This window comes from Palaemon carinicauda, chromosome 9 (assembly GCF_036898095.1).
Source record: "Palaemon carinicauda isolate YSFRI2023 chromosome 9, ASM3689809v2, whole genome shotgun sequence".
NCBI lineage: Eukaryota > Metazoa > Arthropoda > Malacostraca > Decapoda > Palaemonidae > Palaemon > Palaemon carinicauda.
The window spans coordinates 135390866-135404446 of record NC_090733.1 but is presented as its reverse complement, the minus strand read 5'-3'; the positions used below and the strand labels follow the sequence as shown (position 1 = coordinate 135404446).

Below are 13581 nucleotides of genomic sequence, written 5' to 3'. Positions count from 1 at the left end.
AGCCATGGTGTAAGTTACTGCTTAGGGAACCACGGAAGGTTCTTTAGTTTGAGTATTCGAGACCTTATGTATTTTAAATAACATCAAGAGTATTATCATTTCATGAAGTAATTCAACTGTTAGAAGTAAATTTTAAGTTGGATCACTCATGGTAGACAGAGTTGGTGATAGGTGATGAAGTCTTGTAGATGAAGACAGATGATTGCAGGGATGGAGAAGTAAAATCCTGAGTCGTAGATTGCATTTATTCCACACAGCAAGGGGCTATGTACAGTGGTGCTCTGCATGGGGTACAGCTCATGCCAAAAGAAGCAAGAAGACTCCTATGCGCATGCACGGAGTGCTGACAGCGCGACTCATGCGCATGCGTTTGTAACGGACAGAATTTATGAATTTTAAAGGGTGCATATATGAAAGATAGTATATACAATAATCTACAAGAGTTTCTACTCTGTAGAATAGTAATTTCTTTTTCTTTGTTTATGTTCACTTTTGATATTATTGTTTTAAAATGAGTTCTAAACCCGGTAAGTGTCAACCCCTTACCAAATGAATTGGCACTCAACATGCCGCCACCTTTTTTTTTAATTTTATGTAACTCGGCTCAAAAACTCTACAGTTAGGTCGACATATATTATTATATACAGTAGCTGATTACGTTACCTATCCAATATTAAGTTACATATTTTGAAAAAATGACCAAATACAAAAATGAAATAAATTGGGAATTATTGGCCAGTTGATCATGTGTCCTCGCCTTTGGTAGTGTCATTGCCACAGACAACATCTTCTGAGGAGGACATCATCATCTGAGGAGGGGAGGAAGTAGGCGAATCCCGCCCCTTCGTGTGTTAAGGACAACTTTGTTTTCACTTACTTGGGTGACGAGACCTTGGGGACAACTCAACGTAGATGTAGAGGAAGACCTTCTCATAAAACTATATTAGCACAACACTTGCAGTCACCTTTATGTGCGCTTTCCTCTATTGAGGGTTCTCCTCAATCACCAAGGAACAGTCACCTGCATGCACATTCACATCTTCAAACGTAAGATTATCTTCACACACATGATCTCCTGTATGAGTATGATCCCCATATTATAGTTCTTCATCTTCATTCGTAAGGTTACTTCTACGCTTACGATCCTCCTCCTACACATTATCGTCACCTAGTGAAGGTAGACTTTAGAAAGTCTTATGTTGGGTTACTATGCTCCTAAGAATGTCTCATGCTGAGTCACCATGCTCCATGTCTCCAAATACCAGGTCTCTTAGCGCAGAGTACTCAAAGAAGTCCACATGCCAAGTCCCTGAGCACAGAGTATATACAGGATCATTCCCTACTAATAAGATCTCCAAATGCAGAGTATCTTCAGGTAAAAATTTTCATGGTTTATGGCCCCTCGATTCAGGTCTGTCTTCCCAGGATAATGCCCATGTTTGACATAAGGGGAATCGCCCTGCTTTAGATCTCTACGAACTAGATCCCCAGGCACTAGATCCGTGCTCCTCAATTTCTAATTATCTTCATGTAGCTTCTGCTAAGGTTCATTCTTCTGGTGATGAACCTTCCCTATGAGGCCTTCGCATAACTGTTCCTCACATATTATGCTAGGTAATCGTTGTCATTGCGGACCCCTCACAGGAATTCTACACCTGTACAGTATATTGAACTTCGAGGTAATACTCAGGCTTGTTAGTTTTCTCTTCATACTCTGTTCATACTCTGCGATGATGGGCATGTTTTGCAGGTTGTGCTTGTTCCTAAATGGCACGAGTCTACTGATTAATAAGCTGGGTACTTAGTCCCTGGAGACCACAAAAATGAAGTTTTGACGAAAGGAAAACTATTTTTTTGAGAGGTGCTGTGTTGTCTCCAAAAAGTCCTCCGGCCTCCCTAGCCTCATGCAGGCTGGTTGAGTATATTCCATATGGCTCGATCAAGAATGGTAGGTTTGGGTCTGTTGATGACGTAAGTGCGTGAGCGAGAACTGGAACAATGGTTCATTTCTAACACTCCGTGCATAACATCACGTGTAGCAAACGATGTGCAGCCTTGGAGGTGCTGAACTTGTAGGTGTCTCTTCCCTATACTCACTGAGCTAGAGCAGGGGAACAGTATTCCCTGTTCTAGCCTTGAACAAGAAAGTCCTGGTAGACCTCCCCAAAAATAAAGTTTTCCTTCGTCAAAACTCCTTAATAACACACTCCTGTCAATGAAAAAGCAGTTTTCAATATTAAACTTAGCCGGTGATCATATAAGCTGCAACTCTGTTGCTCGACAGAAAAACCTACGGTCAAAATACGCCAGCGATCGCTATGCAGGTGGGGGTGTACATCAACAGCGCCATCTGTCGAGCAGGTACTTGGTACTCCAAGTAAACAAGAACCAATTTTCTCTCTGTCGGGCTACCGGCAAGACCTACTAATACGCTGTTACTAACTGGATTTGTTTTCACAACTATTTGGTGAAGTACACTATTCTAGTTTTGAGTTTTCGCTATGCAGGTGTTTTATCTTCATCTCAAAACTTGAACTCGTTTTGGATAGATTTAATTATGGTGACAAAGAGAATATGGACTCTCTTTCACTTTTAAATGGCCGATCCTTCCCTTAGACGGAAGTGTGTTAGGTTTTTAGTAATTTTGCTTAACACGTTATAGATCTATATATTTTATATCTCTCCGCCTTTATTAGGCCTCTTCGATTAACTTTCCATTTATTATAAACATATAAAAATAAATTTTTATGTTTTGTTTATATGCGACCTTTCCTGATAGTAGGCGGTCCTAACTTGGAACCGAAGTTAATCAACGTTGAGCCCGTTATATCGTATTTAGCCTTTAAAGAATTTAAAACTTTTTAAATTTAATGTTTTATGAAAGAATTTCTTTGATAGTCTTCGTACTGTTTTCAAAGATGAACTAACGTTTAGACTACGCAGTTGTTGACGTTCAGGATGTTCAACATGCGCTCTATCGTTACGATAGAGAGAGAGTGTATCAAGGTTTCACTTTGCAGTAAGAGTAAATCGATTCTGACGTTTCGTTCATTCTTTCTTAGCTTAAATGTTTTAAATTCTAAATTAAAGGAACTTTTTATTTGGAAAACCTTTCAGTTTTTTCCTTAAGTCAAATAACATGTTTTTTTGACGATATATAATTGGGCTCTTCTCTTAGGTGCGAAAAAAAGAGAGAGAGAGATAGAGACGGAGGGAGAGAGAGGAGAAAAAACGTTCCGTTCAAGCGGGTAACGTTGTTCTCGTGTTAGGCCTACTCTCCTCCCTAGTCGCTGTACGGGGAAGAAGGTAAAACGTTTCTAGGGTTTTATTCTTGTCCCCAGGCTATGTGCGGTGAGAGATTGTAAACGTAGTTTATTTGAACTAGTGTTTACTGTAGTCTCTTTCCCAGCCACTGAATTCTTTATCTTTATATATGTTTTCTGTTTTTTGCTAGTATTAATGAGCTGCATTATACAACTGTTTTCGCAATTACTACCTTTTAATAAAGGGTAGAATTGCGTGTTTCAGGTAGATTTCAGTGAAATAAGTGCAAAACAGAAAATCGAAGTGATAAAGTGATATGCGCAAAGTGTTACAGTGTTGTGTCCGAGGGTTCGTCTGTTCGTGCCTGTCGTTCACCTAGTCCGGGACCTCTTGCAAGCTCCCAAGCCCAGGGGAGAAGTAATGTCGAACGACTTATGGGTTCGTCAGGCCTTGATCAACGAACAGACGTTTCCCTCCGTGGTTTCGGGCGTATCTACCCAAGATCACCCCACCCACACAAAGACGAGAGAGCCCATTTATTTCTCGTCTGCGGAAGAGGTTTCTCGTAAGAAACCTTGGATCAAGGTCTCGCAGCTTATTAAGCGCAAGTCGGTCCCTTCCGCGCAAGTCCAACGGCCCAGTTGTAGCCACTGGGTCAGTTCGGACTCGCTGCAGTCTTCCGACGACTGCTCACCTCCTAAGAGAGACAAAGCGGTACCGCATCAGGCAGTCACACCGTCTGTTGCCGCACCTGCTCCTGTAGACCCTAAGTGGTCTTTGCTGCAGACCATGCAGTCTCAGTTAACGTCATTAATGCGGGACTTTCGTGCGGAGAAGGTTGACACTGCACCAACCTCTAGCCTACAACCAACACGGTTGTGCGTCCTGTGGACGCTGAGGCGACCTTCTGCCGCACTCCAGCTGAGAGAGTCCCGCCACCCATGCGTTCCAGTGTACCCTGCCAGCCGCATGTTGACGTTCAGTAACGCACGGAACCTTCCGTTGACGTTCACGAGGTACAACAACAGTCTAAGTTGTTTTGTTTTGACGCGGTGCGTCAACCTCCGCATTCTAGAGTTGTTTTGACTGCTCAGTATAGACAGTCAAAGCAGTCTCGAGTGAACACTGTATGTCCTCACGCAGCTGTATGTCCTCACACACCTGTTGTGGTTGACAGTTCACAGACTGTCAAGCAGTTACATGACGTTGCCTTCTGGTCTGCTACTAATGCACCAGTGAGAGACTCACTGAGATAACCTAGCTTTTATCGGACAAGGTTCCTGTAGATGAGAAAGTGCTGTTCTCCCTCCTACTGATATTCCCTTGAGGACTCTGTCATTTGGAGAGGAGCCTTAAGCTGCTTAGCCTCCTATGGACTTTAATTAAATCATGATGATTTTTTAAGGATCTTCGTCCGGATCTTGTAACTGCTGCTCCTCGTTCGCCTAAACGTCAGAACTTACACTAGGCCTAGCTACTTCGAAGCCGTTGTTTTTAAGCTAGTGCTCTCTCGCTCTCCTAGAGAGCATTACGTTGGCTAGGCGACTGGTTTTTGCACCAGGAGGAGTTTTAGGGATACAGCCTTTGATTTCCCTTCTTTTAAACTGGCTTATAGAGCGAGAGTCTGATAGGACACGAGAGAAGTTCTCGGCTTGGGAGTTCATGCCTCTGCCCAGATAGACTTCTCAATTCTGGTAGACTCGCCCTGGCGCCTAGCCAGGAGACGCTCCAAGTTGTTTACGGGTCAACTTCTCAACTTTTGTCGAGCCGTTGAAGTTTTGCTGTACTATTATGTCACACATAACAAGGCTTTCAGGGATGGTAAATGGTTCCGCCTCAGTCGCTAACCCCGTCTGTTGCCACACCTGCTCCCGTAGACCCTAAATGGGCTTTGCTGCAAGACATGCAGTCCAAGCTTGCGTCCTTGATAGAGGACTTAAATGCGGAGAAGAACCTTCTGGCCAACAACCTTCCAACCGGTTGGTTGTGCGCCCTGTTGACGCTGAGGTAACCTACTCGCGTCTGCCAGTTGAGGTGGTTCCTCCTTCTGGCCAACAACCTTCCAACCGGTCGGTTGTGCGCCCTGTTGACGCTGAGGTAACCTACTCGCGTCTGCCAGTTGAGGTGGTTCCTCCACCGATGCGACCCAGTGTGGGTTGCCAGTCGCACGTTGACGTTAAGCGACGGTCGGAGGTGGTTGTTGACGTTCAGGACGTTCAACAACCAGCAGAGGTGACTTGTTGTGACGCAGTGCGTCAACCTCAGCAACCCGGTAGGGTGTTGACTGCACAACCCAGACAGTCTAGACAGTTTCGGGTTGACGCTGTACTTCCTCGCGCACCCATGGTTGTTGACAGTTCACAGACTGTGCAGCAGTGCCATGATATTGCGTCCGGCTCCATCACGCATCCACCAGTGCGACCGGATTCAGCGAGTCAGACGTTGCCCACTCCGTTGCCGTTTCCCCATCAGTTTCGGATGAGGAACCCTCTGATGAGGACGTTGCTGAACAAGACGATCAGCCCCCAGCCCTGCTATCCATCCAGAAGATGCTGAAGAAGGAACGCTGCCCAGTCAGGCTGTGGATGAGTCTGGTAGGGACACTGTCATCCGTGGATCAATTTGTGTCACTAGGAAGACTACTCCTCCGTCCTCTTCTATACCATCTAGCTTTTCACTGGAAAAAGGACAAGACGCTAGAAGCGGTCTCGATCCCGGTTTCCGGAAAGATAAAGTCTTGTCTGACTTGGTGAAAGGACTATATCAACCTTAGAGAGGGTCTTCCCCTGACTGTTCAGACTCCCAACCACGTTCTTCTCTCGGACGCATCGGACGTAGGCTGGGGTGCGACATTAGACGGTAGGGAATGCTCGGGATTATGGAACTCGAGTCAAAGGACAATGCATTTCAACTGCAAGGAGCTACTGGCAGTACTTCTGACCTGGAAAAGCTTCAGGTCTCTCCTTCAAGGCAAAGTGGTGGAGGTGAACTCGGACAACACCACGGCTTTGGCGTACATCTCCAAGCAAGGAGGGACCTACTCTCTGACATTGTACGAGATCGCAAGGGACCTCCTCACCTGGTCAAAAGGTCTAGACATATCACTAGTAACGAGGTTCATCCAAGGCAACTTGAATGTCATGGCAGATTGTCTCAGTCGGAAGGGACAAATAATTCCAACAGAATGGACCCTCCACAAGGATGTATGCAAGAGACTTTGGGCCACCGGGGGCCAGCCAACCATAGATCTCTTCGCAACCTCGATGACCAAGAGGCTCCCAATATTTTGCTCACCAATCCCGGACCCAGCAGCAGTTCATATAGATGCCTTTCTACTAGATTGGTCACATCTAGATCTATATGCATTCCCTCTGTTCAAGATTGTCAACAAGGTACTGCAGAAGTTCGCCTCTCACGAAGGGACAAGGTTGACGCTAGTTGCTTCCCTCTGGCCCGCGAGAGAATGACTCACCGAGGTACTTCGATGGCTAGTAGACGTTCCCAGAACACTTCCCCTAAGGGTGGACCTTCTACGCCAGCCACGCGTAAAGAAGGTACACCAAGGCCTCCACGCTCTTCGTCTGACTGCCTTCAGACTATCGAAAGACTCTCGAGAGCTAGAGGCTTTTCGAAGGAGGCAGCCAGAGCGATTGCTAGAGCAAGGAGAACATCCACCCTTAGAGTCTACCAATCGAAGTGGGAAATCTTCCGAAACTGGTGCAAGTCAGTATCCGTATCCTCGACCAGTACCTCTGTAACTCAAATAGCTGACTTTCTCTTATATCTGAGGAAAGAACGATCTCTTTCAGCTCCCACTATCAAGGGTTACAGAAGCATGTTGGCATCAGTCTTCCGTCATGGAGGCTTAGATCTTTCCAACAATAAAGATCTACAGGACCTCCTTAAGTCTTTTGAGACCACGAAGGAGCGTCGTTTGGTTACACCTGGTTGGAATTTAGACGTGGTACTAAGATTCCTTATGTCAGACAGGTTCGAACCGCTACAATCAGCCTCCCTGAAAGATCTCACCTTAAAGACTTTTCCTGATATGCTTAGCCACAGCTAAAAGAGTCAGTGAGATTCATGCCTTCAGCAAGAACATCGGATTCTCATCCGAAATGGCTACATGTTCTACAACTTGGTTTTCTAGCCAAACACGAGCTGCCTTCTCGGCCTTGACCAATATCGTTCGATATTCCAAACTTATCGTATGGTTGGAAATGAACTAGAAAGAGTCTTATGTCCTGTAAGAGCTCTTAAGTTCTATTTTAAAACCTTTACGAGGCCCGTCTGAAGCTTTATGGTGTTCAGTTAAGAATCCATCTTTGCCTATGTCAAAGAATGCTTTATCCTATTTTATCAGACTGTTAATACGAGAAGCTCATTCCCATCTGAATGAGGAAGACCAAGCTTTGCTGAAGGTAAGGACACACGAAGTTAGAGCTGTCGCAACTTCCGTGGCCTTTAAACAAAATAGATCTCTGCAAAGTATAATCGACGCAACCTATTGGAAAAGCAAATCAGTGTTCGCGTCTTTTTATCTTAAGAATGTCCAGTCTCTTTACGAGAACTGCTACACTCTGGGACCATTCGTAGCAACGAGTGCAGTAGTGGGTGAGGGCTCAACCACTACAATTCCCTAATTCCATAACCTTTTTAATCTTTCTCTTGAAATGTTTTATTATTGTTTTTGGGTTGTCCGGAAGGTTAAGAAGCCTTTCGCATCCTACTTGATTTGGCGGGTGGTCAAAGTCATTTCTTGAGAACCGCCTAGATTAGAGGTTTTGATGAGGTCCTGTTGTATGGGTTGCAACCCTTGATACTTCAGATCCTAGGGGTCGCTCAGCATCCTAAGAGGATCGCGAGGCTCCGTAAGGAAGACGTACTTAAAAAGGCAGAGTAATTGTTCAAGTCGACTTCCTTACCAGGTACTTATTTATTTTATGTTTGTTATTTTGAATAACTGCTAAAATGAAATACAAAATACTTAGCTCATAATAATGTAAACATGTAATGCTGGTCTCTACCCACCCCCCTGGGTGTGAATCAGCTTATATGATCACCGGCTAAGTTTAATATTGAAAAATGTTATTTTTATTAATAAAATAAATTTTTGAATATACTTACCCGGTGATCATATATTAAAGGACCCTTCCTTCCTCCCCAATAGAGACCCAGTGGACCGAGGAGAAAATGGTTCTTGTTTACTTGGAGTACTAAGTACCTGCTCGACAGATGGCGCTGTTGATGTACACCCCCACCTGCATAGCGATCGCTGGCGTATTTTGACCGTAGGTTTTTCTGTCGAGCAACAGAGTTGCAGCTTATATGATCACCGGGTAAGTATATTCAAAAATTTATTTTATTAATAAAAATAACATTTTTGCAGTTAAATGGGATGTCCTTCGACATGTGAAATCATATACTTGTTTGTAGGATTGTTGCATCCCAGAAATTTTTGAAGAGCAGTTTTGCAGACCTTGAGCCCTAAATGACCCTGATAGGTTTAGTAGTGGTTTGTGTGATGGTGTTGTTTGCATGTATATTTGTTTATGTATGAGAATACAGTATATTCAAGTATACAGTATGTATACACAGTCACCTATATTTTCATAGTGTTTAAAGGATCTCTGAAACTTTATTGTGTACGTTTAGCACAGAGCATTCAGGCTTTTTCTTACTACCTGGCCTAAGTCCTTTTCTTTTTCTCTGTAGTCAAAAGTACATCTTACAATTGGTAGAGTGATAATTGCGACTACCCTTTTTTTGTGTGGGAATTAGCAGTGAATGTCACGACCAAGAAAAAGCCCTAATTACTAAAAATAATTCTTTATTTTCACCCCCGGTTCATGGAAGGCCATCGCTCACTTTTATCGATATTTTCTTGACTATGGCACTACTAAGGATTGTTTTGTTTACCTTTGAAGGGGCTCAATCCATGAGTTAATGACTTCACTTCTGGAGGCGCAACTAGTCATAAACTAATTTTCTTTTATGATTGAATATTTAACCATTTAAAAGGAATACTGTAGCAATATATTTCTTTATCAAGTTTTAATATACAGCAAACAATTTTATTTTATAATTTTAATTTTTTGCTATTATACTTATTAATAAATTGTGAGGTGTGGATTATATTTGAAATAGCAATATCTCAATTGTGAGGTAAAATACAATTTATTTGAATATCTTAACATTTTAATAACCTCTGGTAAATTTTCTTTCAACTTTATATCTAAAACATTTTTCTTCCTCTCAAGACATAGACCTCGCTTCAGAATTTCCAAAAGAAGCTCAGCAGATAATGTCTCGTCTTGGCATACTGCCCAACCCATCAAAGAAACAAAGGAATAAGCAGAAATTTGTTAGTGTGGGTGAGCTTAAGCTCTATTTGTTTCAAGCTCAAACACTCAAGAAAGCCTGTGAAGTATTACGGAATGCAAACGAGGAAGCAAAAGACGTTCGACTTAGAAACCCCTTATTACCGCGTTTTACAAGGTATGCCAGAGTTGTTTCTGAGCACGAGAAGAGATTAAGGTTACGCATCCAGGAATTGGTGAGTAACGTGATGGAGAAATCGGTCATCATTGCACCACAGACGGAGGAAGAGGTTTCCTGCGAACTGCAGCGCATGATGGTCCTCCCATCGTACTGGAAATTCACAGAAAAGTGTATTACTAATGATAATGAATATCTTCTACAAATGAAACCGAAACTAGAGAAATTGATGGATCCTACATCAAAGTTCACAGATGATATTGATAAGCAAGTGAGAAGGCTCTTGAAAGAAAGTGAGAAATACTTAGGTAGCCTAGGCATATCAGAATCAGAAAAGTTGATGATCGTCAAAGCGATGGGCCTTAAACAAGGTCATTGGTATAAATGCCGTAATGGTCATGTCTATTGTATCACAGAGTGCGGTGGGGCTATGGTGGAGAGCGTTTGCCCCGATTGTCATGCTCCCATCGGTGGAGCCAATCACCGCTTGAGGTCGGATAATGCAGTAGCTTCTGAAATGGATGGTGCTCAACGTAGTGCTTGGTCCTAAAATGGATGGTGTTTAACATGATGCTTGATCAAGTTATGGTATCAGAAGATAATTGTGCTTAGATTACAGCAATTTTAGTCCTCGAAGTATTGCTATTTTATTTTGGAAGAAAATATCCCTTAAAATTAAGTTGTAAAATCAAGGATTCCTATTGCATAGAAAGGTTATCAAGTAATAGTATCCTATAGTCCATTTCTTTTAGCGAGTCACATTTGCACCGACTCGCAGCGGTGCCCTTTTACCTGGGAAAAGTTTCCTGATCGCTGATTGGTTGGACGAGATAATTCAAACCAATCAGCAACCAGGAAACTTTTCCGAGCTAAAAGGGCACCGTTGTGAGTCGGTGCAAATATGACTCGCTAAAAGAAATGGACTATAGTGAAGTAATCTTATACTATACTACATGAAAAATAAAACGCAGATTAATTACAGTAAGTTCTTAACCCCCCAAAAAAGGGAATTATTTCATGTATGTTCTTTTTCATATAATGGTGATATTTTGTATGAGTGTAGTATAAATGAACTCAAGTTCATCCATGAAAGTTATGTCCTTATCTAAGGATCAAGGGCAAATGTTATAAGGTCTCCAACAGTAACTGCATTAAGATGTAAATGAATCTGTGATCATTATGCCTTTTTGTTTTGACTGTAAGTTTGTATAGAAGGATAAGGGAATAAGCATGACCGCTGATGCCCCACATTGGTACTGTGAATCGTGTGTTCCAAATGGACACATGGACCATTGTTCCATTAGTGTCTCTCATGAGTGGACTGTTAAATTTATTTTATTAATTCAGTAGTTATTGTTATGTATCTCTATCAAGATTTAATTTCCATCGCATACCATGGACTGTCAAAATGGAAAAACAGGTAAAGTTTTTTTTTTTTTAATACAGTAATGAGTGATTTCTTCATTTCTATATGTAATAGATTTTGTTCATTCCAGGGATATGTTTCATTTGTCAATCTATTTATCACAATACTGTATTATTATTTTTGTGGGAGGGATACATACAGAAGTCCCTCACTAATGTGATGATCAGTCATGAACTTTTATGGAAAAAATTTTATCTTATAGGAGTGTTGTATATTTTTAAAGAAAGCTTTCATTTTAGGCAAAAGTATAATTTTTTACTGTGAACTAGAATGATTGGAATGTTTATATGTATATATAGAGGTAATGTATCAGTCTTATAAAAGGAAACATTTTGAATTTCTGTGCAACTTTTGCCATAAGGAATTTTATGCTGTCCTAATATCCCATGCAATACTATAGTCTCTGTTCATTCCTGGGCTTTGTTTTAATATATTTATCACTATTAGAACAAAAGATTAATTTTTATTGGAGTTGAACGTTACTACACATAAGGAGTGATGTAGTTTGATGAAAGAATTTGTAATAATTTTATGTTTAACATTTTCACATTTGCATGAGTATTTTCTTTGAAGGTGCTATAGAATAGGTATAATTTTTGCATTGTTTTGTGAATTATGATATGGTTTTATGGAATAGGTTTAATTTGGAATACTTGTTTATACCTAAGTATTAAACAAGCTTTCAATAGGGGAAAAAAGGAAATTGTGAATAATCAAAGTCAGAATTTATTGCTTTATATCTTGCACCTTGCTATTATGCACTAAATTCAAAAGAATTTAAAGGAAGTTTGTAAACAGAAAATATGAAAATATTAGTTACACACAATTTATCGATTATGGGTTATATATTTTCTGTTTGACCATTTCCATCCTTTGTAACAAAAGGATGCACTATACTCAATTTTTTTTTAATGAGTCGCATTTGCACCGTCTCGCAGCGGTGCCCTTTTACCTAGGAAAAGTTTCTTGCTATCTGATTGGTTAGAATTATCTTGTACAACAATCAGCGATCAGGAAACTTTCCCGAGCTAAAAGATCACCCCTGTGAGTCGGTGCAGATATGCCTCACTAAAAAGAATTGACTATAGTATAAGGTGTTTAGATAATAAAATGTGCATTTAACATTCTTATTGCCATTTAAGCAGGGTTGCATATTTGTTAAGAAGAGCACTATGTGTGATGGGCATTGTTTATGAATATTTTTATTTCCTTGTATATTTTTAAGGTTCTTATTGTTACAGTTATAATTTTTAAAAGTGTTTATATATATGGTTGCCAGTTTCTCACCAAATAGCACTTGAATTTTCGTACCTTTATCTCGTATCACTATTGACTTGGCGTAAAATATAGAATGACTATAATCAACCCTTTTACCCCCAAGCTATTTGGAACTTTCCAACCCTTAACCCCCAGGCATTTTTCTTTTTCAAGCACGTTTTGCAATATTTCTTTTTTGTTTTTAGATTGCGCTGACGGCCTTAATTTTCGTCAGAGAGAGGTTAGGTTGGTCTCATTATTTTGGAAAATGCCTGAAGTTTCTCATAAAGTTATCAAAAATATGCAAAAATAAATGCAAATAGCAGTTTTTTGCAAGGACATAGCTGTACATCCATAGGGCGTTAAGGTATGAGTTTTGTGAAGCGGACCAGTACGTCCAATGGTGGTAGAAGGGTTAAGGTCATTGAAAAAATAAATGGCTCTACCTCGGCAATACCAGGTTGAGGCAAGTTTATTGACATTTATTGAGTAACATGTATATCCACATTATAGTAGAGTGATTTTATATTTAATTTCAATTGGTTTTTAGAAGTTTGATGTTTGAAATTTTATTGTTTTATGCATATCTTTTTTACCTGACAATAAGCATAAAAGGGAAAATGTATTCATTCTGGTCATATTCTGTTGGTTTAAAATTGACAAGATTATGTAGTTCCGAAATTCAAGGTCATCAAGTGTGAAATTTTTTGTCTTCAGTAAATAAAATGGAAAAAATGTGGCTTTTGGAAATAATTTGTATTTTTCCTATCTATACAGACCGGAAATTCTTTACGTAGCTTGAACACCAGGTCGCGATAAATCTATTTTCTACGTAAAGTATGAGTTTGCATTTTGTGTTGGAAAAAATATACCTTTGTCTTATACTTTTTTTTTTATTCCGAACAGTAAGCATAAGGTTACAAAAAATTCTTGTAGAAAGAATGTTAAGTCAGGTTGAAATGTAGTTTGAATATTATGTAATATATATTCTCTCTCTCCCTTTTCAGGTGTAAAAAATGTACATGATATTTCTATGTTAATTGGGGATCCATATTGTTTAAGGAAAGGTCAAGTCAGTAAAATGATACATGTATTTAAATGAATCCTCCTTGTGATGCTGACTGTGACAAAATCTC

The 13581-nt window shown here is 40.6% G+C and overlaps 1 protein-coding gene across 2 annotated transcripts in view; it reads left to right on the top strand.

The window, feature by feature from the left end:
• The window catches only part of LOC137647163 (NFX1-type zinc finger-containing protein 1-like), a 181233-nt gene extending 168049 nt beyond the window's left edge, over positions 1-13184 (top strand). For both annotated transcript variants that reach the window (XM_068380441.1, XM_068380442.1), the window contains exon 13: positions 9525-13184. In XM_068380441.1, coding sequence (XP_068236542.1) covers positions 9525-10312 — 788 coding nt within the window. In that variant the 3' untranslated portion in view covers positions 10313-13184. The remainder of the gene's footprint in view (positions 1-9524) is intronic.
• Positions 13185-13581: the final 397 nt, after the last annotated feature.